The sequence below is a fragment of the Leguminivora glycinivorella genome, chromosome 17, assembly GCF_023078275.1.
Source record: "Leguminivora glycinivorella isolate SPB_JAAS2020 chromosome 17, LegGlyc_1.1, whole genome shotgun sequence".
Taxonomy (NCBI): domain Eukaryota; kingdom Metazoa; phylum Arthropoda; class Insecta; order Lepidoptera; family Tortricidae; genus Leguminivora; species Leguminivora glycinivorella.
The window spans coordinates 19360939-19385947 of NC_062987.1; the positions used below are offsets into that span (position 1 = coordinate 19360939).

The following is a 25009-nucleotide window of genomic DNA, read 5'->3' on the forward strand; positions in this document are numbered from 1 at the left end:
TCTTTAGGGTGCTATAGAAAAGGATACCTATAGTTTTCTTTGTTCTTATTTACTGACAGACTTGTTTGACAGATTATATCAATTTATAGAGCAATCAATTTGATTAGTGAAACTAAATAATTTGTTATTCATGTTACCTACTTAAAACTGGAGTTTTAACATTTGGTTTAACAAGACGTCCTTACGAGGTTATATAAACAACAATGTGCCACAGGACTCATAATAAAACGGCTCAACAAAATAATACCAATAATAATAGGTGCGTGTTATATTTTACTCAGCAGCCGGCGTAGCCGAATGGCAATTGTCGACACCATATGCCGACAGAAATGTAGTCTAGCTCTGTCGCGCAAGTACGCAAGAGCTATAATTAGAGGTAGATAGATACAACGAAACAAATATTATCGTGAGCACGTGTGCATTCGACTACGCACACTGATGAGGGGACCCAGCGCGTACGTACATTGCGCACCACCTGCACGCACACATACAAACCGCGCGGCATACAATCCACTGGTAGGCTATGTCTACAACGCCATCTAGTAATGGCTGACTTTAAACGTGCACATGACGTTGTATGTTTAGTGCGTGAAAGCTAAAACAGATGTCGCAAGATGTTGCAGTTTGATGACTATTTCGACGTAGGATACTGATAAGAGTTTTGTTGGCCACGCGTGGCTACTGGCGCCATCTAGCTCTTTGAGTGTGGATTAAATTTAGTACACAGGTCTAGAATACTTAGGACGGCGCCCATTTTTAGTATGGGGTTAGGTATCTGTACTAGTATTATTTGATCTGTGCTTTAGCGATCGTTTCAAATCAATACAAGCCATCGCTGTTCGTAAGAATCAATATTGAAAAAGCGACAATATATGGACTCTATGTAGAGATATGACCGTTTGAAATGTAGAGGTAGAGTGGACTAATTCACACCGCAAAATTGTGGGAACCGACAAATGACTCTCGTTCTAGATAATAAGACTGGTAAATAGTTTAGCTATTTGGTTATAAAATAAGAGCTACACGAGCTTATTCCACCGTCCCCATTCTACCATCGGACTCTTAGACGCACGGCAGGTCTCCATCCTTACTTGGTGGATATTCCACGAATCCGTACGAAGCGCTTTGCTTCTTCTTTTCTTATGCGCACTGCCAAGGAGTGGAATTCCTTGCCGGCGGCTATATTTCCGAGCTCATATAACCCGGCAACCTTCAAATCAAGAGTGAACAGGCATCTTCTGGGCGAGCTCACTCCATCGTAGGCCACGTCTTTGCCTTTGGCTAGTCTGTGGTCAAGAGTAAGCCCATTTATAATTAAAAAAAAAAAAAATAAGGCTTGCTTGCTCATTTTAGGTTTTTGCCCACACAAAAGTGCGATAAGTGGTTCATGTCATGTCAGGTCGAAACTTCAGAGGGCCATGTAGGTACTGAAAAACGTCGTACACTGAGAGAAATTTGCATTGTGAATTTAACATGTTCAACTTGTTGTGGGTTTATCCGTTTGAAACAAAAGTATTTTACAGCAATTCCCGTCAACTTTGTACAATGCCACGTCAGCAAATTTTAATTGATCCTATTTTGTTACCAACATTTAGTAATATAATTCGACTTTCGTAAGATATATACAGGATAATTGTTATAATTAAGAAAATATAGATACTAGAGAACCTTAATGACGAAATAAAACTTAATAAAATCTCAATTCATCAACAAAATCTTGGTAACAAAATAGGAATTAATAAAAACAAATTTAACTTTTCCCTTAATTTTTGTACAAAGTTGACGGGAATTGCTGTTTAGCATAAACGGAATAAATCACAATATTGATGGTACAAGCCGAATTTGTACGAACAACAAGATTAAACTTGTTAAAAGATATTTGATTGAATCAGCCAAACATATGTTTAAAAAATATGTGTTATGTTGCTTTTATAAATAACTTGTAGAATGTACTAGTTACATTTAACAAAGTCTAACTTGTTTGAACCAAAGAGCACGTAGAGGCTCTATTTTAACCAAAAACTTGTTAAACGAACATGAAAACTGGTTGTTTTTTTTTTCTCAGTGTACGATTCGAAGGAAATTCGTAACTCATGTCGATTTAAAACACTCCCTTCGACCGTATTTAAATTTAACGCCACTTGTTTCGAACTTCCCTTTTTCCGCACTTGTATCCGCAATTCCGCACTACACCTGCCAGAGTTGTGGTCGTGTTTGCCGCTCCCATAGCTATAAATAATAAATAAAATAATAAATAAATATTACAGGACATTCTCACACAGATTGACTGAGGCCCACGGTAAGCTCAATAAGGCTTGTATTGTGGGTACTCAGGCAACGATATATATAATATATAAATACTTATATACATAGAAAACATCCATGACTCAGGAACAAATATCTGTGCTCATCACACAAATAAATGCCCTTACCGGGATTTGAACCCGGGACCGCGGCGCAGCAGGCAGGGTCACTACCGACTGCGCCAGACCGGTCGTCAACCTATGGCTTACACAGCCACGAAAAACGTTGTTGCCCTACCTGACACTGCTTGAATAGTCTGTTAGAGACTTGGAGGCCTATGAAATCGTAATGTACTATGATTAAAAGCTAATAAAAAGGAGCGTGTGAAACAACACGCGGCTTAAGTAATCAAAACCTAAATTATAGTAAATTAAAACCTTGTGCCTGTGACCAATAATTAAGTAACAGAGCGATCGAGCGCTTTAAATAATACAGGCACATAGATAAGACGGCATAGACAAGGTGTAGGGTTGCAAAAAAACGGCTTTTTTTCTGGCTTGAAAAAAAAAACATGAAAAAAAACCGTGAAAAAAAAACAGTTTTTTTTCTGGAGTATGTTTTTTTTTCTAAAGTACGAAATCTCAAAATTTGCAAAATAGTTAATACTTTTATACGGTTTTTTAGACTTAATGTTAACTATTAAACGAATTTAATCAAATACTTTAATTTCTGGTCTTATAAAAGTAACATTTACGAAATCTGTAGTTGATAGTTATCACTATTTACTGTTGGCAACACAGCCGCCTCTCCACGCTACACGCAACATCGGGGATTCCCCAATAAACGTTTGTATACTGAATGTTAATTGAATTAAAATGTACGTTATTGTTATTGAAACACGTTACAACTCACGAAAAACCGTTATTGTCGTATTATTTGTTCATCTGAAAAAAAAACATATTTAGAAAAAAAACCATGGTGCTCGGTTTTTTTTCATGTTTTTTTTCACAATTCTGAAAAAAAACATGTGGCAATAATATGGCTATCGTTTCAACAACGACACCTATTTGTCTGTAAATTTTGTTTTTAACTTGTAGAAACGTCTGCGAGTGATATTACATATTTTTAAATTAAAGGAAAAATTCACACCTCCAGCAGGACTCGAACCTGCGACCTTTGCCTTGCCGGGGCCAAGCCAAGCAAGGCTTACGGGGCCGGCAAGGAGAAAGGTCGCAGGTTCGAGTCCTGCCGGAGGTGTGAATTTTTCCTTTAATTTAAAAATAGGTGTCTGTAGTTCAAAACGAATGACAAAGTTGTATTATGTCCTCAAGAATGCAAAGTAATTTCATACAAATTTTAACTTGGTGCTCAAAGCTGGATTTCACTGCGTTATTGTCAGTCTGCAATGTAACTATTTAAAATCGCATAAGTACCTACGTGCAGTGTTAATGGGGGCATCGGAAAATCCATTAGGATCACATTACAGTAGATGGATGATTGTGTATCAAATGTGTCTGCGGTATTGTGAGGTGATGGACGAAAGGTGATCGTATTTTATATATGTTTGTTTCTTTTGTTAATCACCTAACAATATCTAAACTGAATTGTACAGTGCTTTGGTTTCGACTGTAATGCTGTAAATTATGTTTACAATAAATAAATAAATAAATAAATTACGGAACCCTAAAAACCCAAAGTTGACGTGTGATAGATTGCATTCCTCCAATAGGAAATAATTGTACCGGTTTTGGCCAAGAAACTCACCTTTCATACAGGGTGTTCATGCAATCACCTGCAATAATTGTGAGTACACCGTGCCTTTGATTTCCGTTAAATTCGATACATCGTTAGGCTTTAATTTTTAACTTCTGATTAGCAGAAACGTCTGCAATCGATGCCACTAGGCTTAGAATAAAATTAAAAGTGGAAAATGTCTGCCTTGGGTGAGACTTGAACTCACGGCCTCTGGATCGATACTCCAGCGCTCTGCCAACTGAGCAACCAAGACTAGGCTCGTTAGGCTTATTCACAGTAGTATACCCGATATACCAGGTAGCTAGCCTGGTATATCGGGTATATCGCTTTAATGGTAAATTCCCTTATTCCAGATTATTTTTATTTTCTTTTCATACAAAATAAATTATTTAAGAGGTGTGAGAGAACCTAACTTACTAGCAACTTGTGCTATGGATGGGGGAGAAAACAAGACGTTTCATAAGCTTGATCTTGATCTTTTCTAAGGGACAGGATTTTTAAAGAGGTCTGGCGCGGATTATGTAGCTCAATGAGGAGGCACACTGACATTTTATCCCGCCAGGCGGCGCCTGCGCAAGTGTCTAGGCTTGTCACTGTCATTCATATGTGAGAGAGAAAAAAATATCATCTTCTCGCTCTCATGTATGAAATTCTTTATCTGTACCTTTGAGTGTGCCTTCTCATTGGTTAAGAGCTATGCACGGATTGTAGAAGATGCGGGTTCAAGTCCCGCTGGAAGCGTATTTTTTTCCATTTTTTAGGGTTCCGTACTTCAAAAAGGAACCCTTATAGGATCACTCGTGTGTCTGTCTGTCCGTTGTCACAGCCAATTTTCTCCGAAACTACCGAACCAATTAACTTGAAATTTGGCACACATATGTAAACCTGTGACCCAAAGACGGACATGTAATTTAAATTAAGAAAATTCAATTATAGGGGCCACTTTTGGGGGGTAAAAGTTAAAATTAAAATCAAAGTTTCTAGAATTTATATTGTGTTACATATCAAATGAAAGAGCTTTTTAAAAGTATTTCAAAAATAATTTTTTGATAATTTTTAGTAAAGTAATTTAAGAAAATGACAGGAGATAAGGGGGGGGGGGGCCTTATCTCCGAAACTACTAAGCGTAAAATTTTCAAAAAAATACACGAAAATCTTTTCAATCTATAGATTACAGGAAAACCTATTAGAAATCTACAGTAAAGCGTAAGTCGGACTTAAAAGAAAAAAACTCAAATGACGAATTTCACTCACTGCCGCTGTACACAATTTCAAGAGATTTGGTACTTAACTACTGCAAGGAGTTAAGTACCAAATCTCTTGAAATTGTGTGAGCGCGTTTGAATATTACATAGGTATAAACTCATTTCTGTTTCGTTTTGTTCAAAATATCGATTATTCGCAAAAATGACTTAAGTTCCTACTAAAAAGGAGGCGCTTAAGCCCTTCTTGTAGTGTATGGAACCCTTGCAACGCGAGTACAACTTTTTTAAATTGAATGTGGCTCATCATCATATTGTTATTTTTGATCAATTCAGGTAAATCGTGAAACACCATGTTATGGGCGTAACTGGACGGTCGGTGCCCTCTTAAAGACTTAAATTTATTATTCAGAAATTTAACCTTGATTGCTGTGCCCGAAATAGCTGTTGTATCTATTCTTTACAAAATAATACTTTAGTTACATGAACTTTTTTTATTATTATATAAATGGGCTTACTCTTGGCCACAGACCAGCCAAAGGCAAAGACGTGGCTTATGAACCCTCTATACTTTGTATTGTAAGGACACCGACGACGACGATGGATAATATTCATCATCATAATCAGCCCTTGACTGCTAAGCATAGGCCTCTCTTCTAGTACACCACTTGTCCCGGTCCTGAGCTAGTCTCATCCAGTTGTGACCCGCAATTTTCCGGATGTCGTCCACCCAACGAGCTAACGGATGCCAAGATCTTCATCCATCTGTAAGCGGCCTCCATTCCGTTAACATTTTAGTCCACCTGCCATCACTCTGCCTAGCAACATGTCCTGCCTAACTCCATTTTTCTTTGGTAATAACGCAACCCACCTCTTGCACCTTGGTGCGACGACGGATCTCGGCAAATCCTCACTCGATCTTGAATCTTGATTGATACTGAGCATGGCACGCTCCATGGCTCTCTGTGCTAACTCGAATCTTATGCACCGCCTTCTGAATGAGCGTCCATGTTTCGGCACCGTAGGTTATGGTAGGCAGGACATTGGTTAAAGAGGCGAGTCTTCAGGCATTGTGGAATAATATTACCCTTAATCACATTTAAAAACTAAAATGTCAGGTCAATTCCCGAAAAGTTTGTACATTTGGATCACGTCTTTGATTTTGATAAATGTTGGCAGGTTGATAGAGTCCATGATGCTGAGCAAGATCCACTAGGTTTCTCGAAATGTTCTAGGTAGTTTGTATGAAACCTTCCTTTTTTTGTTACCAGATTTCTATACATTTTCGGTAACAAAAAAGGAAAGTTTCATACTCAATCTACCTGGTCTCGCTCAGCATCATGGGCTTTATCAGCCTACCAATTTTTATCAAAATCGGAGACGTGATCCAAACGTCCATACAAACTTTTCGGGAATTGCTCAGGTATAGTTGTCCTTTTCTGGCTTTTGAGAATCCAGTTTAGGGATGTATGTGGATATTGAAATGAAGAACAAAATAAAATAAATGTAAGTATATGTAACAAACCGTAAGAAACATTACATTGTTACATTAATTGACGCCTACGAATACCTACGTGAAGCACGTGTAAATAGATCTATAATTAAACGATACCGAACTTATAGAACGTTTAGTCATACTTAAAACACAATTATAAAGAAATTTCACTCCAAATGTTAAACGGGCCAAGTGCGTGTTGGATTACCCATGATGTACGGTTCCGTAGCTTCCAACAGTTCCAACAATTTCGTTCTAAAAGTGTCCTTTCGCGGCACTTAAGCCGGGTACTCACTTAGTGAGTACCCGGCTTTAGGTAGGTACTTACATCGTTTGGATATGAAAAGCAGTGATATTTGCCAGTCGCTTTTTGATGAAGGAAAGCATCGTGAGGAAACCGGACTAATCCCAATAGGCCTAGTTACCCTTCGGGTAGGAGGGTCAAAGCGGACCCCAGGCTCCCACGAGCCGACGCAAATGCAGCGATGATGATTTTGATACCATGATTTGAAGAGCAGTTATTTAAATTAAACTCATTGGCAGCCCAATCCATCACAGTCAAAACCATTTTCTTGGAAAATATTAATTAAACGTTTACAATTCAGAATTATTATATTTTTTTACTTGCTCGGTTTAAAAGATGGAAAGGGAGGGAGAAGACATGTGGCATAAGAACGCGACAAAACTATAAAGGTTCCGTTTATACCATTTAGGCAGAACCTTATAAACCCTAAAAACGAGGGCAAATTCCCACGTTTTTTTCGTATTCTATTCAGCAGGCTATAAATAGAGTTAGTTATGTCTTCAGTTGCGAAGAAAATAGTGATAAATAGAAGCAAAATGTATGATGTGTTGGGTTATTGTGGAGGAGTTAGGACCTTTTGGAGTTGCGGTGTAAGATGTACATTTTTCACGTCACGGTAGATTGACAATTTCATACACGCAAGTAGCTCGTCTAGTTAGGTTCTTGGTTCAATGAACGACAAAAAGCCGGCCAAGAGCGTGTCGGGCCACGCTCAGTGTAGGGTTCCGTAGTTTCCCGTATTTTTTTTAAACTCTTCAACTATAAGTTGAAAACAAGTTTTCTAGAACTATAACTTCTTAAAACCGAAATAAATTACACATATGAAAGAAAAAGTGACCAAGGCCTCCTGGAAACGAACCAGCGTACTCTGCAATCGCGGCAGATGCCTGTTTCCGCTCGGCCACCCAGGTCACAGCTGCTGAGGTCGAAATTATCTCTCATATGAGTAATCTATACAAGGACTCGTGGCGCCCTCTGACCATCCCTAGGGTAGCCTCAGGCACTGGAGGCCTTGGTCACTTTTTCTTTCATATGTGTAATTTATTTCGGTTTTAATTTATATATAAAGTAGTGTGACTACTTTAAGATAGCACAAGTTGAAATATTTTCAATAGAATATAATTTGACTTGTGTTAATTAGAAAAGTCTTTATAACGTTATATTTTTGTGATTTTTAAACTTATGGTTGAAAAGTTAGAGGGGGGGGGACACATTTTTTAAATTTTGGAGCGATTATTTCCGAAAATCTTAACAATATCAAAAAATGTTTTTCGTAAACCCCTATTCATTTTTAAATAGGTACGTATTCAACAATATATCACACGTTAGGGTTAAAATGAAAAAAAAAACACTCCCCTCTTTTCGTGTAGGGGGCATGCATACCCTAAATTTGTTTTTGTATCTTGCAGAAACGTCTGCGAGCGATATGACATATTTTTAAATTAAAGGAAAAATGGAAAAATTCACACCTCCGGCAGGACTCGAACCTGCGACCTCTGGCCTTGCCGGGGCCATCGCGCTTCCAACTGCGCCACGGAGACCTGCTGGTTGTGTGCGAATTTATCCATGCCTTCCCTCAATTCTCAACCGCCTTAGGGTGGCGTTACACCCACAAACACAAACAATCTACCCCTAAGAATAGATCTTAACAGGCACTGGAGTCTCAATTTACATTGAGAATTCGCCAGTAATATTTAATGTGCTAACCCAATACTAAATTTGTTTTTTTATCATGCAGAATCGTCTGCGAGCGATATTACATATTTTTAAATTAAAGGAAAAATGGAAAAATTCACAGCTCCGGCAGGACTCAAACCTGCGACCTCTGGCTTTGCCGGGGCCATCACGCTTCCAACTGCGCCACGGAGGCCTGCTGGATGTGTGCGAATTTATCCATGCCTGCCGTCTTAAGTTAATTTATCGCCGTTTTTATATTCCGCACTTGTATCGTAATGTATTTGCTATCATTATTTGTGTAACGAATAGCAAAGCAAAACGCTGGTGGCCTAACCGTAAAAGCGTGCGACTGTCAATGCGGAGGTCGCGGGTTCGAACCCCGGCTGCTCGTATACCACTAATTTCACTACACTGATGTCACTTGAAATTTGCCAGTCGCTTTTCGGTGAAGGAAAACATCGTGAGGAAACCGGCCTAGTTACCCTTCAGGTTGGAAGGTCAAATGGCGGTTGCTTTCGTAAAATTAATAGTGCCTACCCAAAATCTTGGAATTACTTGCCAAAGCGGACCCCAGGCTCCCATGACTCGTGGCGAATGCCTGGATAACACAGGATTTGAGTAAAGAAAAGTTTTCGCAATGCATTTCCACCGTAATCGCTGAACTATTTATTACGATAGGCAGGGAAAGTGTGTTAGATGGTGGCATGTGATGTGAGGCCGCGCGAGGTCAGCCCGCTTAGGCCTTTCTTATGGCCTACTGCTAAAAACGCCTATTATGAGAAAAACCTTACTTTGTCATGAAGAATTTTCTATCTTACTTGACTTTGGTTTTACACTAAGAGAAAAATAACCAGTTTTCATATTCGTTCAACAAGATTTTTGGTTAAAATAGCGCCTACGTGCTCTTTGGTTCAAACAACCAATTAGATTTTGTTAAGTGTAACTAGTACATTCTACAAGTTTCATTTTATTTGAATCAACAAGTCGATTTTATAAAAGCAACATGACTCATATTGTTTTAAACATATGTTTGGCTGATTCAAAATCAAATATCTTTTGACAAGTTTGACCTTGTTGTTCGAACAAATTCGATACTTTTGTTTCAAACGGATAAACCCGCAAAAAGTCGAACTTGTTAAATTCACAATGCAAATTTCTCTCAGTGTACCTCAGATCTGATGATCTCAGTGGCAATGGCCTGCAGTGGCTGCAGTGGAAATACCTATTGTTACAACGTGAGAAGCATCTGGAGGGAGGAGACAAAATAATAAAGAGTCGATCATCTTAGCCCTATTTTTCCTAAAGGAAGGTGTGAACACGGCTATTCGTTCAACAAGTAAATACAACAAGCTGTGTACAATTGATATTCAACCCAGAAATTGCCCTGTCAATGTCACCTTGGTTTTTTTTTGAAAACGTCTCCATTTCAGTTTGATTTGCCCGTAGGCAATGGCTCAGCAGTTCTCGAAAAGTTTGTACATACATAGCCACGTCAACAAATTTTAACTGATCCTATTTTGTTACCAGGTCAACATTTAGTGATAAAAGTCGACTTTCGTAAGATATACATATACAGGATACGATACGAGGAACCTTAATGCCCAAATAAAACTTACTAAAATCTCAATTCATGAAATAAATCTTGGTACCTAACAAAAAAAACCTCTGCTGGGCTACGTCTTGTGAAAACCACCCACTGCCGTGCGCCAATATTCTGACCGAAATGGATTCTAAGGACTATCTGAAGCCGTAGAGAACGTTTTATCAAACACACATAGCCTCCTCATTCTAAAATTTCTGAATATACAACCAGGATAAAGTTTTGAATGAGAAACAGGAGCTTAATATAAGAAATTTCTGATTGTGTTTGTAGAATCTGTCTACACAAAATTTTAAGACAAGATTTCTTAATTAAATGTACCAAGAATACTTTCGTGAAGTTTCAAACACGCTCTTAAACTTCCAGAATAACCCACTGGCTGAAATTTGCGTGCGCGCTACCACATAGCTCCGATACGATATGCAAAACGGCTCATACCGTGGTTTATTTCAACTAACTACCTGACTTATTATTCTGCATGGTTGGCTTGGCATGAGCTTGTATTTTATGGTGGAAAAAGTTAAGACGCTACAGGAGGGGTCAATTTTCCATACAAACGCTCTCGACTATTTCCTTCCAGGTTTTTGAAGATAGGGCAATGATTTTTTCAACACAGATTATTATTATTTTTATCTGTGTCGGACCGTTTTGATTTTTTTGATACTCTTATTTTTAAAGACGCTAGAGCTCATGAAAAATTTCCAAAAACGGAGTTATTGATTATGGCGTAAAAAAGGTGTGGTATTCAATTCAATTGGAGACAATCGAAACTTTCACTTTGTTGTTTTTAATGGACATTTTTTTTTTCGATAAATCCAGTTAATAACACTAAGTCACCACTAAGTACTATACAGGGTGTTTGGTAACCGGATGCAAAGCCGAAAGTAGGAGATAGTCTAGGTCATGTAGAACATTTTTAGCCATACTTGTCTTAGACAAATGTTATTTTTAATTTTTTTTATCGTACTTTGAATCACTTAAATCATTTACATTTTCATGTAACTAAAATTTTAAATCGCTGTCAACTTGTTTTCTTTAGACAAAGATGTTTGAAATCACTTTTCTAGTGTTTGATAGACATTGCACAATACGAAATAAAACAAAAAAAAATCTACCTGCAGTAAAAAAAGTACTAATTATCGATTTAGTCTGAAGTTTTGCAGTTTTCTCCGACAAATCTTAAAATTTAAATTAAAAAAAAACTAATAACATTTGTCTAAGTCTAAATTGGTTAGTGCAAGTTCTTATGACCAGCTGGCAATAAACATTAATGACGCTTGCCACCAATTGCAGTCATGGTTCTCAGCAAATGGACTGTTACTTAACTATTCCAAATCGAATGTTATGTTATTCTCTGGTCGAAAGGTTCAACCACCACCTTGCATGGCTAACTTTCCAATGACCATGTGCGAAGAGAGTAAGTTTCTACGGTTCCTGATTGACAATACTCTAAATTGGAAGTGCCATGTAGACAATCTTTGTGATCGGTTGGGTGGTGCGTCGTTTGCGTTGAGAAAACTGAGGCCTCTTATTTCGGCAGAAGCCTTAAAGCAGGTGTACTTTGCGCATTTCCATTCTATCATGGCATACGGCTCACTGCTCTGGGGCAATTCAACTGATGCAAAAAGAGTCCTTGTAATGCAGAAACGCGCAATACGTACACTTGCCGGTGTAAAAGACAGGTACCCTTGTAGAGAGCTCTTCGGTTCTCAACGTATAATGACGCACTACTCACAATATCTGTTCGACGTACTGCTGTATGTTAGACATAATATATCCCAATTTGCACGCATTGACTTTCCGGGCAAACAGCTTCGATCTACAGGCCGTCTGAGAACAGTCCCCCGTCGGATGGCACTTTCAAGAAAGAACCCTCGAGTCATCGGCCCTACTTACTTTAATTATTCTAGAAAATAAATGTTTTTTGTAAGTTAGGAAGCCACTTACTATGAGCACTTACCTGACGCACAATTTGCTGCGGACACATTCTAAGATCTGAGAAATGAGCCATGTGACGAAGCATTTAAGCGCAAATTGAGAAACCTTTTGTTAGATAACCCCTGTACTCTGTAAATGAGTACATGGATTTGAATTTTTAATGACCAATGATATTATTATACCTATATTTCTCTGTTATATAATATTTTCTTGCTTCGTGATAATTTCATGATATTGTAACTTAATTTATTAATTTTATTTAGCTTGGCATGTGTATTTTCTTTCTTTGTAAATGACGATCCTTATTGGGAGACACAATTATTTTTATTTGGAATCTATTATGTAATTTTTGACGATCATGATGAGAAGATAAACATAATTTTGACATGTAGCAAATTTATAGTGTAATTTTTATCATGAAATAAAGAAATCTAATCTAAAATCTAATCTATCTAAGACAAGTATGGCTAAAAATGTTCTACATGGCCTAGACTATCTTCTACTTTCGGCTTTGCATCCGGTTTCCAAACACCCTGTACATATTAAACTAGAATTCCCAAATTGAAAGAAGGGCTCCCATCCATTTTAGCATTTTAGCTCTTGTATCCTCTTAAGCTTTGCGATTTGACCACAATACCTAACGGTAAGCAAGGACATGTTGCTAGGCAGAGTGATGGCAGGTGGACTAAAATGTTAACGGAATGGTGGCCGCTTACAGATGTAAGAAGCGCTTGGCATCCGTTGGCTCGTTGGGTGGACGACATCCGGAATATTGCGGGTCACAATCACAACTGGATTGGAATTGTGGCGTAGGCGAGAGGCTGGCAACCTGTCACTGCAATGTCACAGTTTCCTTTTCTTTCAACCCCTTATATGCCAAGAGTGGCACTGAAGCTTAAGTAGTTTCATGTGCTCTGCCTACCCCTTTATGGGATATAGGCGTGATCGTATGTATGTATGTATGTACAACTGGATGAGACTAGCTCCGGACCGGGACAAGTGGCCTACTAGAAGAGAAGCCTATGCTCAGCAGTTTGGTGAAGTAAGCACACACGCCTACATTTAACTGTGTGGTTTCTGCGCGCTTACCTATGAGAGATACTCTTCTTACATTTTATCCCTTGTCAAGGCGAAAACAATATCTATGTATCTTGATGCTTTGGAAGCGTATTTAGATTTCAACAACAGATTAAGAGGCAAATCTCATTTTCTCCACTTTCTAGGGCATTCTCGAAGCAATAGACCCTAAAAAATATGAGCAACTAATCTCTGTCCCCTCAGAAATACCCAAGGACGTACATAATTTGTTGAAATCAACTTCCATAGTGCCTAGTCTGTTAATATTTTTTTTGATGAATTCTTTTGAATGTTAAATTGTATCTTGTTTTTTAATGCATGTTAATTATAAGATGTAATGTTTTGAAAGGAAGTGGCCCGCCGAGTTTTTTGCCGGTCCCATAATGGATACCCCCCTCCAACTGAGGGGTGACTGAAATCTTCACGAGGCTGAGGTGTAGAGAGCCAGCGCAGCTTTATTTGACGTTCATATGCGCATTGTAATATGCCCACTTGGAAAATAAATATTGAATTTCATTTCATTTCATAAAAAGTCTATGCGGGGGTTTGGTCAAGTAAAATAGCGCAAGCGTAACTAGGAGAGCGAATTTTTTTCCATAGTTATAGTTATAAGACGATCTTAGATAACACAGCCTTGATTTGCCCCCCATGGCCGGACTTAGCCCATTCAATAATGCATCGCCATCGACCGTGTTGCAACAATACTGGGAAATATCGACTCAACAAGGAATATTAATGTGGTGTTAGCGGCCGATGGGGGAATTATTCATGCCATATCGACTGTTTTTCTTAAACACGCGGAATTGGATCGAAATTGTCCGTTTATTTTCGAAATAGTCGTAAGTCGTAGTAAAAATAAGCCGACTGTGGGATATGGGTTAAATTGTGGCGTAGGCGAGAGGCTGGCAACCTGTCACTGCAATGTCACAATTTCGTTTTATTTCAACCCCTTTTTGCCAAGAGTGGCACTGAAACTTGAGTAGTTCATGTGCTCTGCCTACCTCTTTATGGGATACATGCGTGATTGTATGTATGTATGTATGTATTTTCGAAATAGAAAATATTTAGGTGTTTTGTACACACTTTAGAAATAGGATGAGGAGGAAAGGGCCGCAGTCCAACGCGATGGTCCGACCAAATTAGCAAATCGCTTTCCGCTGAAATAGCAGGACACGTTCGTACGTTTCCGTGAAAGTACGAAGGAAAAACTTTTCATACTACATCTGTACCTACCTATTTATACCCACTCTAATAGGTACAAAAAGTTATTGAATAAAGAAACAAATGAAAGCCTGATTTTATTTTATTGATACCTATCTAAGCTTGAATCATATTTGAATCATCACGCTGAGGGTGCAACAGCTGCAGTTGCGTCACTACGTGCACTTCAGCTCGTTCGTTGTGCGCGTGCCGCGGCCGCTGCAGGACACCATCGCGAGCGCCGACTTCTGGCCGAAAGGTGTGGTATTTCGGCGGTACCGGGGCAACCTGCCGAATTCCACACCGGGGCAAACGACGCAACGGAGCCACGCTGTGACGTCATCGCCCAAATCAATTGTTTAATTTTATTTTTATTATTGTTTTCTTTATTTTCTCTGTTTTTTGTTAATTAAGTTTCGTAACGCATTGGTTTTACTGTAATGCCATGTAAACATGTTTTTACTAATAAATAAATAATAAATAATCTCCCCACGGGACAGGCATTTGCCTAGTGTGGAGGTCAGTTTAATTGTATACTTGACTGTATATTTTCTTGGAAATAAACAAATTTTATTTTATTGTATATTATTTTTATGTTTACTTAATCTAAGAATAATTATATTATTAATTATTTCTATGTAGTTAGTTAGTTTTATTGAGCATTTTCCGCAAGTTGACAACCATTGTGCCTATTTTGCGTGATAATTACAACTAATAATAGAACCAACATACACGTGTCCAAGATGTTATTAACTGTACGAAAAAGTCTTAATTGGCTTGACCTGTCCTTGATATACGTCCTTGCCATAGTAAGGACGGAAATACAGTGGAACCTCGATAAATCAACCTTCATATAATTAAGTAGCAAAACATTTTCAGAAATAAACTAAATGCTGCATAAAGAAGGAAAGGTCCCTGTTCACTCACTATACTGCACTGCACTTCCTACCTTTTGTAAATAAACACTTTCTTGACAACTTAAAACTTATTTATTCCATAATTAAATTATAGTATTGCGGAAAAATCTTAATAGCGTGAGCAGCTTTTGTATGGGAGTTTATCAATATTACATTTAACAGTCCCACACAAAGGTTTTGGTCCCTTATAAAAAATGCAAATATATAAATATTTCCAGTAAGGATAAGTATAAAAATATCTAAATCGATGTCTTATATATAGTGAAAAACCCTATTAACGGCTGGGTGGCTGAAAAATCGGTATCACTGCAATATTCGGGCTCCGCACATTCATTCTACTACATTTACTTCGCCATCAAACCACTCATCTGTCTAATCTTTTCGGCGTTACCATGGGTGAGTTATCGAGGATACACCGCCAGTGAGATCAGACGGTCTATCTGTGTTATCGAGGTTGTCCCGGAAGTGTATCAGATAAGGGGTCTTACTGCAATATTCGGGCTAAACACATTCATTCTTCGTCAAACTATTCGTCTTTAATTTTTTTGTCGTTGCGAGCGTGTTACCGAGGTTCCACCGGCAGTGTAATCAGACGAGGGGTCACAGTGCACAGGCTTTGATCGCCAGTCGGTGGAAACATCCGGGTTACATTCACGACACTAATGTACACTCGTGTTCATATTTATGTGCACATTCTATCACCTTAACCCGTTGCAATAAGGTAAAAATTGTACACATATTTATGAACTTGACTGTACACGTGGCTAATGTGCCTATAGGTTTCATTGAGCGATACGTTATGTTATGACATAATACACTACCTACTTATATAAGTCTCTCTCTCTCTCTCTCTCTCATCACCCAAATAAATGCCCTTACCGGGATTCGATGTGCCCAGACCGGTAGTATGTCCCTATAACGCAGTGGTTTGCGTGGACGACGGCGCGACGAAATCAAACCTTCGATCACTTTATTGATAGTGTCTTAGGCGACATCGATAAACTATCGATGATAGGGTATAAGGCTTGGGCGACATCGATAAAATTATCGATGATAGGCGTAGGCGCTGTGATGCAACGCGAGCACGTGACGGCGCAAATCACGGCGTAAGGATCACTTTCTATGGGTTTTGAACGGGACGCCATACAGGACGATTTGATATCAACTTATCTAAACAAATGCATTTAAAAACAAAACATTTAGGTAAACAAATGTTATAATTTACACTAGGGATCAACTTCACTTTAAGATTTTTTAATAGGTAACTATTATAGGCTCTATACACCTATATTATACTGTATGGATGTATATTGTAATAGGAGTTCAAGTCTTTTTATACTGATCAGTGATCATTTAAATAAAATTAGGCTCCCGCTCCTATAAGATTAATATAGTTACTTACTGACTTAGTTTTCTTCTTCAACAGGACCTGAGGTGACCGGCAGCCACTCCAAATCGCCTGAAAAATGGATCAGTATTAAAACAACACTTTTATTTACATTCTCTTACCAGCCGTGTACCTAGTTGTGACGTTTTATCACAAACTACATCTAAAATTCCTAATTTCAATAGTATTTAAGTGTAAAGTAGGTTGTACGCATGGCTAGCGTGAGCGCGTATCGATTCGCTTGTTCGAGCAAGCGAGCCGAGCGAGCGAAGCGAGCGGGCAAACGTAGTCCACAGCCAAGGGCGACCACCACGCGTACCCTACCGTCCCCATCCCTTCCCTTCCCCGTCACAACAAGGTACTAAATTATGAGTCATTTCGCTTTAGGTAGGGACTTTAGGGAGACATAGGTTTTAGATAGTAAGCTGAAGAACTGTGAAATGTGGCAAATCTTGTTCAGCAGATCATGGACACAATTTTGTAGATGTAGATTTTCAAGGTGTTTTTGAAAGTTATCGGAAAAACCTTCAAAATCTATTACCATCAAAGAGTACACGAATGTTGAGCTGAACAGTTCCCACTGAGCAGTTCAGTCTTCGAGCAAGGTTTCGAAGGTGACTTCTTTGCAGGTGACATCCTAAACGGCCAGCGGCTGATCGAGTTCCGGCTGGGCCAGGAGGAGCGAGACGGCGACAGTCTCTCCGTCGCATCAGCCGAGCTGCTCGTGCTGGCGGAGGCCGGTCAGCGGGCCCAGTACACGCTGTGGGCGTTCACCGTGAGCGGGAACGGCAGCGTGGGCGAGCTGGCGGGCGTGGCGAGGCTCAAGGGCGGCTGGCAGCGGCTGGACGTCACGGCAGCCGCGAGGCGCTGGGCAGCTAAAGGCGCGCACCAGCCGCTCAGGCTACTGCTTGACTGCACTGGGTTAGTCCTCAGATCCCACCAAAGGGTTACATAACAAAAGTTTCACGACGCGTGTAGCTAGCGACTGTTAACGTCGGGCTACTAGCGCAACGTTGCGTTTCTTTCTTCCTACTCTTATCCCACGTTATGTGGGGTCGCTTGGTACAACTCTTCTTCATCTTCAATTGCTACATTTCATCATCTCAGCACTCACTGCCTTCTTTCTCATATCCTATTTCACACGATGCATCCATCATTGTTTGGGTGTACCCCTCACGCTCCATCCCTCAACATTAATCTCCAACATTCTTTTGCTTTATATGAGATTGGTCTTCAAGCCTTAGCCTTGACAGAAGACTAACCGTGTATGCTTTCCAGTGGCTGCACAGGGCGCGTGCGGCTGCGGCTTGGCGGCGGGCAGGCGGCGCGGCCGCTTCTCCGCTTGCGCCTATCGCCGCCGCCGCCGCGCCGTCGCCGCGCGCTCGACTGCGACGCTAACTCGCACGGCCGGTGCTGCCGGCAGACATACTACGTCAGCTTTCGAGCGCTTGGCTGGGACGACTGGATCGTCGCGCCGGAGGGCTATTACGCGAACTATTGCCGTGGCGCTTGCGCTCCCTTCCTTAACTACCACTCGCAGGTGAGAGACCTAGAACTAAATCTAGCAGCTAAGTAAATATCCAACTTATATAGTTTGCGGACAAGTTGTACATACATTTTCATACTATGTCAGGTCAGGTCAGATGATAATTTAGAAACTTTTATGAACAAAACATTGTCGGCTGTATCGCGGTGGAAAAACCATCAGCTAGTTACCTAAAATAAGCTATTTTTGTACAGGTGGTGGAAGCAGCGCGACTAGAGCGCGCGGCGTGCTGCGCGCCGGTGCGCTTCTCCGCGCTCTCGCTCATCTACTTCGGCGCAGACTCCAACATCGTCAAGCGCGACCTTCCCGAGATGGTCGTGGAGGAGTGCGACTGCCCGTAGCCACCAACACTGTAAGCTCTTTGTCTATTCGTTAGGTATATTAACTGTAAGCGGCATTCTAACAGCGCCAGCATGACCACAGACCTCCCTGAGAGGCCGTAGAGTACGCTTGCCCGTACCTGAAACACTGTAAGCCTTATACTTCTTTGCGTCTGTCCAAAAATGAACACAAAATAGATCGTCTGATTCCTCCTTTACCTACACACGTTAAACATTAATTGTTAGCTGCCTATACATAATATACGTACCAGTTTGTATTATGTATGTCTGTCGTCATATCGTCTACTACTGTCTATCGATAAATTAGTCCTTTTTTTCTTTCTTTTAGAGAAGTACCTTACTGTTTATTTATGAAATTGACATTTATTTTTTCTTCCAGATGGTGTAACTGTGTGTGTTGGCGTGTGTACATAGTAGCGTCGCCACCGCCCGCTCCGCACCCGCGTCCGCGCCCGCGTCCGCTCGCGCTTCTGCCGCTCTCGATCAGTACCCGACTCGATTATAAATAATATTCTCGACATGTGTAATATTTTGTTCCTCGCGTTCGAAAGACTATATCCTAAACAAATAAATTAATGGACGTCTACTCGAATCGCTGGTTACATCGCGGGTGATGTATTTAGGAAATCTATAATAATATAATCTCTTTTGAAAAGCAAATGATCTAACTACCTATAATAATTATAGAAGATTAAGTATTTGCTTTATCAAGCGATATATAGCCGTTCAAACAATTTTGTCACAATAAACAGGCGCAAAAATCAAACTTTCTATGGGACGATAGACATTCGCGCCTACATTTTTTAAATTTGCCGCTGTTTTTAGTGACGGAAAGGACTAGACAGGCTATATATTAATATAGATTATCTGAATAAAAGTCCTTGCGTTTGCACGTTACGCTTTTCTATCATGTTACATAGCTTCCCTATACAAATACCTACCGTTAAGACAAATAGGCTTTCCGCGTGCAATCGCATCGGCGACGCGGTGCGACGCGACGCGACGCGCCGCGCGCCCGCGACGTTCCGAGCGCGTGTGTAGACGCCCTAAATAATTTAATACGCCGTTTTCTTTCACCGTTTTGGTGATCGCTTGTAATTATTGTAAACTGTATTATAATAATTATTATAATTATAATAATAAATCAACTTTTTCATAATTATTACGACTTCTTTTATTTATTCCATTAACTAGGTATAATTTATAGGTTACCTTTAATTATAGGTTACCTTTTTAAATTACATGCCAGACTTGTATAGTTAGCAGATATGCATGTTCTTTAAACACAAATTACAAATTATAGAGCGTACAATATAAGTAATACAAACCTAACACAAATAAACTTGAACGCATCAATACAAAAAGTAATAGTTAAGGTAATAATCTCAAACACGTGCAATATTTATTATGACTAAAACTTTCAGTAAATCCATACTAATATTATAAATGGGAAAGTGTGCGTGTGTCTGTTTGTTTGTCCGTCCTTCACGGCAAAACGGAGCGACGAATTGTCGTGATTTTTTAAGTGGAGATAGTTGAAAGGATGGAGAGTGACATAGGCTACTTCTTGTCTCTTTCTAACGCGAGCGAAGCCGCGGGCAAAAGCTAGTATTCTTATAAGTTTATTTCGTAATAAAGTTGTCTCTGAGAATCATCTTTTATGACACTACTCGGTAACTTGAAAACGAGAAAACAACAAATTTCTGCGAACGAGGACACCGGAGTAGGAGGAGTTGGAAATAAAAACTGGCCAAGTGCGAGTCGGATTCGCCCACCGAGGGTTCCGTACAAACTTGAATCAAAAACATAGAGTTATATTGATGAACTCTATGTATACTATTTCCCTCAGAACAAGTAATATTTAATATACAATTTTATTTAGATAACGTCCAAAGAAAATCAAGACAATTCGACTTCAATAGTATGACATATCGTAAGGACGCTCCTAACGCGATGTAGGAAATGAGCGCATCGTACAGCGACATCTACCGGCAATTTAAATAAACTAATGTGCGTGAGCTTAAAAGTATGGAAGATGATTTTTATGGGATAATTATTTATTTCGTGAACCGATTTTAACCGATATTGGCTGAGACTATCCGCGGACGGACGGACGGACAGATAGACATGGCGAAATAATATACCTATATAAAGTTCCTAGTTGACTACGGAACCCTAAACACAAGTAGGTACTAGAAATAGTGCTTAAGATTTTTTGCAAACAGAACTAAGGCCATCAGAGCCGGTTCATTGGCTAGTATGCCTACATTCCCACCGTGGAATATAAAAGATACTCCTACCTACTTATGTATTTTGTGATAATTACTAGTAAGCCCGCTGAAAATGTATGGGAAACAGCTCAAAGTCGTAACAGTCGTCGAAAAAATCGCAAAGCTACTGTATCGATTAAAGGAACCGCAACAGATACCTCCTTAAAAGGAGTAACGATACATAGGTATTTACATGGATGTTATTTCAGTAACGACACAACACCTGAATCCGTGATAAATCACCTAAATAGCGTTCATGGTGGTGTCGACTATACAGTAGAAAAAATACCATCCAAACGGGACAGTTATAACTCATTCAAGATAGGAATCCCCAGCGGTGTGTATGAAAAGTTTTTATCTACATCAGTTTGGCCTCTAAACATTAAAATCTCCGAATGGCAGCCGTTTCTCCGACGCAGGGAGACCATGTCTCCCTCCAACACCCCCGCACCAAGTGAAAACAAATGATAAAATGCTTGACGTACTACACTTAAATATTAATAGATTGCATAATAAAACGTACAAACTAGAAAGTGAACTGCAACTTCGTGATAAGGTTGACATTCTGTGCTTGTCCGAGCACTGGCTGGATACAAAACAAATAACCTCTGTTAACATAGTCAACTTCCGTCTGCGGGCCCACTACTGCCGACCGTCGAGGATGGGTGGAGGAGTCTGCATCTACGCCAGCCCCGAGATCATCACAATGGAGCGCAAAGAAATCACTAACTTGTCTGTTGAAATGCAGTTTGAAGTGTGTGCAATCGAGTGCGTTGGCCTTGACCTTATTGTTGTTTGTATATATAGACCTCCTAACGGAGATTTATCCCTATATTTATCGAAGTTAAATGAATTATTAAATTTAAATGCTATACAAAATTATAATGTTTTAATAACTGGTGACATGAATATAGACTTATTAACGAAGAATAATACGGTTAAGGATCTACTAGATATTATCAAAATAAACGGATTCAAAAGCCTTATCAATGTACCAACAAGGATAACCGAATACTCAAAAACGTGTATTGATCACGCGTATTCTAATTTAACTAAAACTAGCATTGTTAACGTATTTTGTCATGACTTGCACTTATCAGATCACTTATCTGTAAATGTAATTTTGAATATATCTACAAACAAAATACAATGTAAACAACACATTTTAAAAAGAATGTTTTCACACAGTAACAGGTTGGACTTTACACGTAGTTTAGACCTTTATGATTGGGATTGTCTATTAGCAAAAAACTGTTGTCCAGTTAAAAGGTTTGAATCTGTATTAAACGTTATAAAGCATTATTTTGAAGTACATTTCCCTATAAAAAAACAGCCTGTTAAAACAAATCGCGATGTTTGGGTTAACGAACTTGTAAAAAATAAGCGAAATAAATTACGCAGACTAAAAACTAATCTTGCACATAACCTTGATGATCACGAGTCACTTTCAGAACTTTTAAAAACAGAACCATTGTACTGGGCACTATTGAAAGAACTACGTAAGGATTATATAAATAGGCAAATTTCAAATAGTAGTGACAATATGTGTCGTAGTGTTTGGCGAGTAATTGCTGACGAAACATGCAGGAAAAACAAGACTGGGAACCGCGCAATAGACATACTGATAAGCCGGTCGGAGGGCGAGTGCGAGAGTGCGCGCGCATCTGCCGCTGCATCGCTACTGAACCAGTATTACGTTAACGCCAACGTAAACAATTTTAAACCATGCAGTGCAACTGCTTGCGAATATTTGAGTGATTATCTGGACAAAACACCTCCTACACTTGTTTTTACTGAATTCACCTTAAGTGAAATGATTGAGTCTATAAATAAAATAAAACGAAAATCTTCGAAAGACATTAACGATATGTCAACTCAAATTCTTGATTGTTTATCGCCTGTGGTTGTATCGCTCATTCTATCTTTGTTTAATGAGTGCGCAACCGCTGGTGTATACCCTGATGTTTTAAAGCTAATAAAAATACAACCGATTTACAAGGGGAAAGGTGAACAAGACGCACCCAAATCATATCGCCCGATATCCCTAGTGCCTATCATCTCAAAAGTTTTTGAACACCTAATTAGCGTGAGACTGATGAAACACATACATTCAAATAGCTTGTTAAATAGTCAACAATATGCATACCAGCCGGGAAGGTCAACGACGGACGCTGCGCGGGACGTCGTGTCGCGAGTGCTGCGTCACCTCGAGGACGCCCGACAGGTCGCTGCCATCTTCTGCGATCTGTCGCGCGCCTTCGAGATGATTGACCACTCTCTCCTCCTAACTAAATTATCTCGGTATGGTGTAAGCGGCGTTTTTCATCAGACAATTGCATCTTTTTTAAATAACCGACAACAATGCACGTTTGTCCACAATTCCAGGTCCAACCTAGAGTCAGTAGGTGATTGTGCGGTTCCACAGGGATCAATTGCTGGTAACAACCTATTTTTGATCCTTGTTAACGACATCACGAGCGCCTGCCCTGGCTCAGAATATATAATGTTCGCTGACGATACGTGCGTCATTGTCCATGCTGATGATTTCGAAACTTTAAAAATAAAACTTAATTATGTAATGAATCAACTAGTCAAATGGTTTAAAGCTAATGGAATGATATTAAATTTGGATAAAACGAACATCGTTCACTTTCAGTTAAGAAACACAATTAAAACAAAATTAAACATAGTTCTCAATGACACCCTTATTCCTCAGGTTGATACAGTTAAATATCTCGGTTTTGAAATCGATGCCGGGCTGACATGGGGCCCCCACATCCAGTCGACTTGCGATAGACTGGCCTCTGCCTGCTATGCGCTGTCCAGGTTAGCGCCCAGTCTGACTACTGAAAATCTCAAAATGGCGTATTACGGTTATTTCCATTCGATCCTTACACAGGGTGTTGATCTCTGGGGCACTGCTGCAGACCGGGATAGGGCGTTCAGGATGCAAAAACGCGCCCTCCGTATAATCGATGGTAAACCAACTGACCACCCAGCAAAATTGTTATTTAAAAAACATAACATACTAACTTTACCTAGTATATTTGTTTTGTCGGCTTGTATGTACGTCAGAACAAATATAAATATGTATAAAACTAGTGCACCTATACATACTCACGACCTGCCCCCCCGCAGACCTCCCCTTCTACTTGTTCCGATGCGCCGGCTTGCTAAATCACGACGGTCACTTGGTGTAATCGGACCAAGGCTTTATAATTCACTTCCGTCTAAATTAAAGGACTCGAAAAGTGACTCAATTTTTAAAAAAGACCTTAAACTATTACTCATTAGTCATGCTTGCTACTCGATTGAAGAATTTATGTGTATAATAACAACCAAGGATCGTTGACCCAAAATTGCACTAAAAAAAAAAAGAGCAAATAATTGTGTTATATTAATGATATTTAAATTTTAATTGTGTAAATTATTGTAAATTTTGTATATTATTTTTGACTTGTAAAATGTACTTTTATTTTATCAATAAATTCTGTATTCTGTATTCTGTATTCTATGGAATTTGGAATAGTGCACCAAGCGAAATGTTTGGGAATACGACATACCTATAAATAATTAAATTCAAAAACATTACATTATTGGCTCTTAACTTCAGAAACTGAAACCGTAGTCTAAACGATACAGTGCGATACATTGCACATCTCACATAAGAGTTTTGAATGATTCACGGTTATTTTCATTAGACTTATATTGACCGGGTTATAGACCGTGATTACCTTTCATCAAAAAAACAACTCAGTTTTCCATGATCATGATGCATGCAACTGCGTCGAAATATCGGGAGCTCGACAAAAATCAAAAAGGTAATCACGGTCTATATCCACTATGTGAGGTGTATATTGACACACCTCACATAGTTTACAAGTAATACACAAGAAACAAAACAAATTAAACAGAGGTAACACCAGGCGGTCTTATCGCTTAAGAGCGATCTCTTCCAGACAACCTTTGGGTACTGGAGTTAATATAATCAGAATATAAGGTAGATGGCTCTAAGAAATATGAGAAGTAGAGGACAATAGTTGTATCTATATTTGC

At 39.3% G+C, this 25009-nt stretch overlaps 2 protein-coding genes across 2 annotated transcripts in view; both read left to right on the forward strand.

Moving 5' to 3' along the window:
• The window catches only part of LOC125235626, a 45498-nt gene extending 25659 nt beyond the window's left edge, over window positions 1-19839 (forward strand). The window contains exons 3-6 of the mRNA XM_048142223.1: window positions 17363-17717; window positions 18075-18336; window positions 18537-18694; window positions 19063-19839. Coding sequence (XP_047998180.1) covers window positions 17363-17717; window positions 18075-18336; window positions 18537-18683 — 764 coding nt within the window. The 3' untranslated portion in view covers window positions 18684-18694; window positions 19063-19839. The remainder of the gene's footprint in view (window positions 1-17362; window positions 17718-18074; window positions 18337-18536; window positions 18695-19062) is intronic.
• A 1170-nt stretch (window positions 19840-21009) lies between these two features.
• On the forward strand, window positions 21010-24332 carry LOC125235346. The gene is made up of 2 exons (XM_048141887.1): window positions 21010-21721; window positions 23670-24332. The coding sequence occupies exons 1-2, from the start codon at window positions 21426-21428 to the stop codon at window positions 23713-23715; spliced, it is 342 nt and encodes a 113-aa protein (XP_047997844.1). The 5' UTR covers window positions 21010-21425; the 3' UTR covers window positions 23716-24332.
• The last annotated feature ends 677 nt before the right edge of the window (window positions 24333-25009 follow it).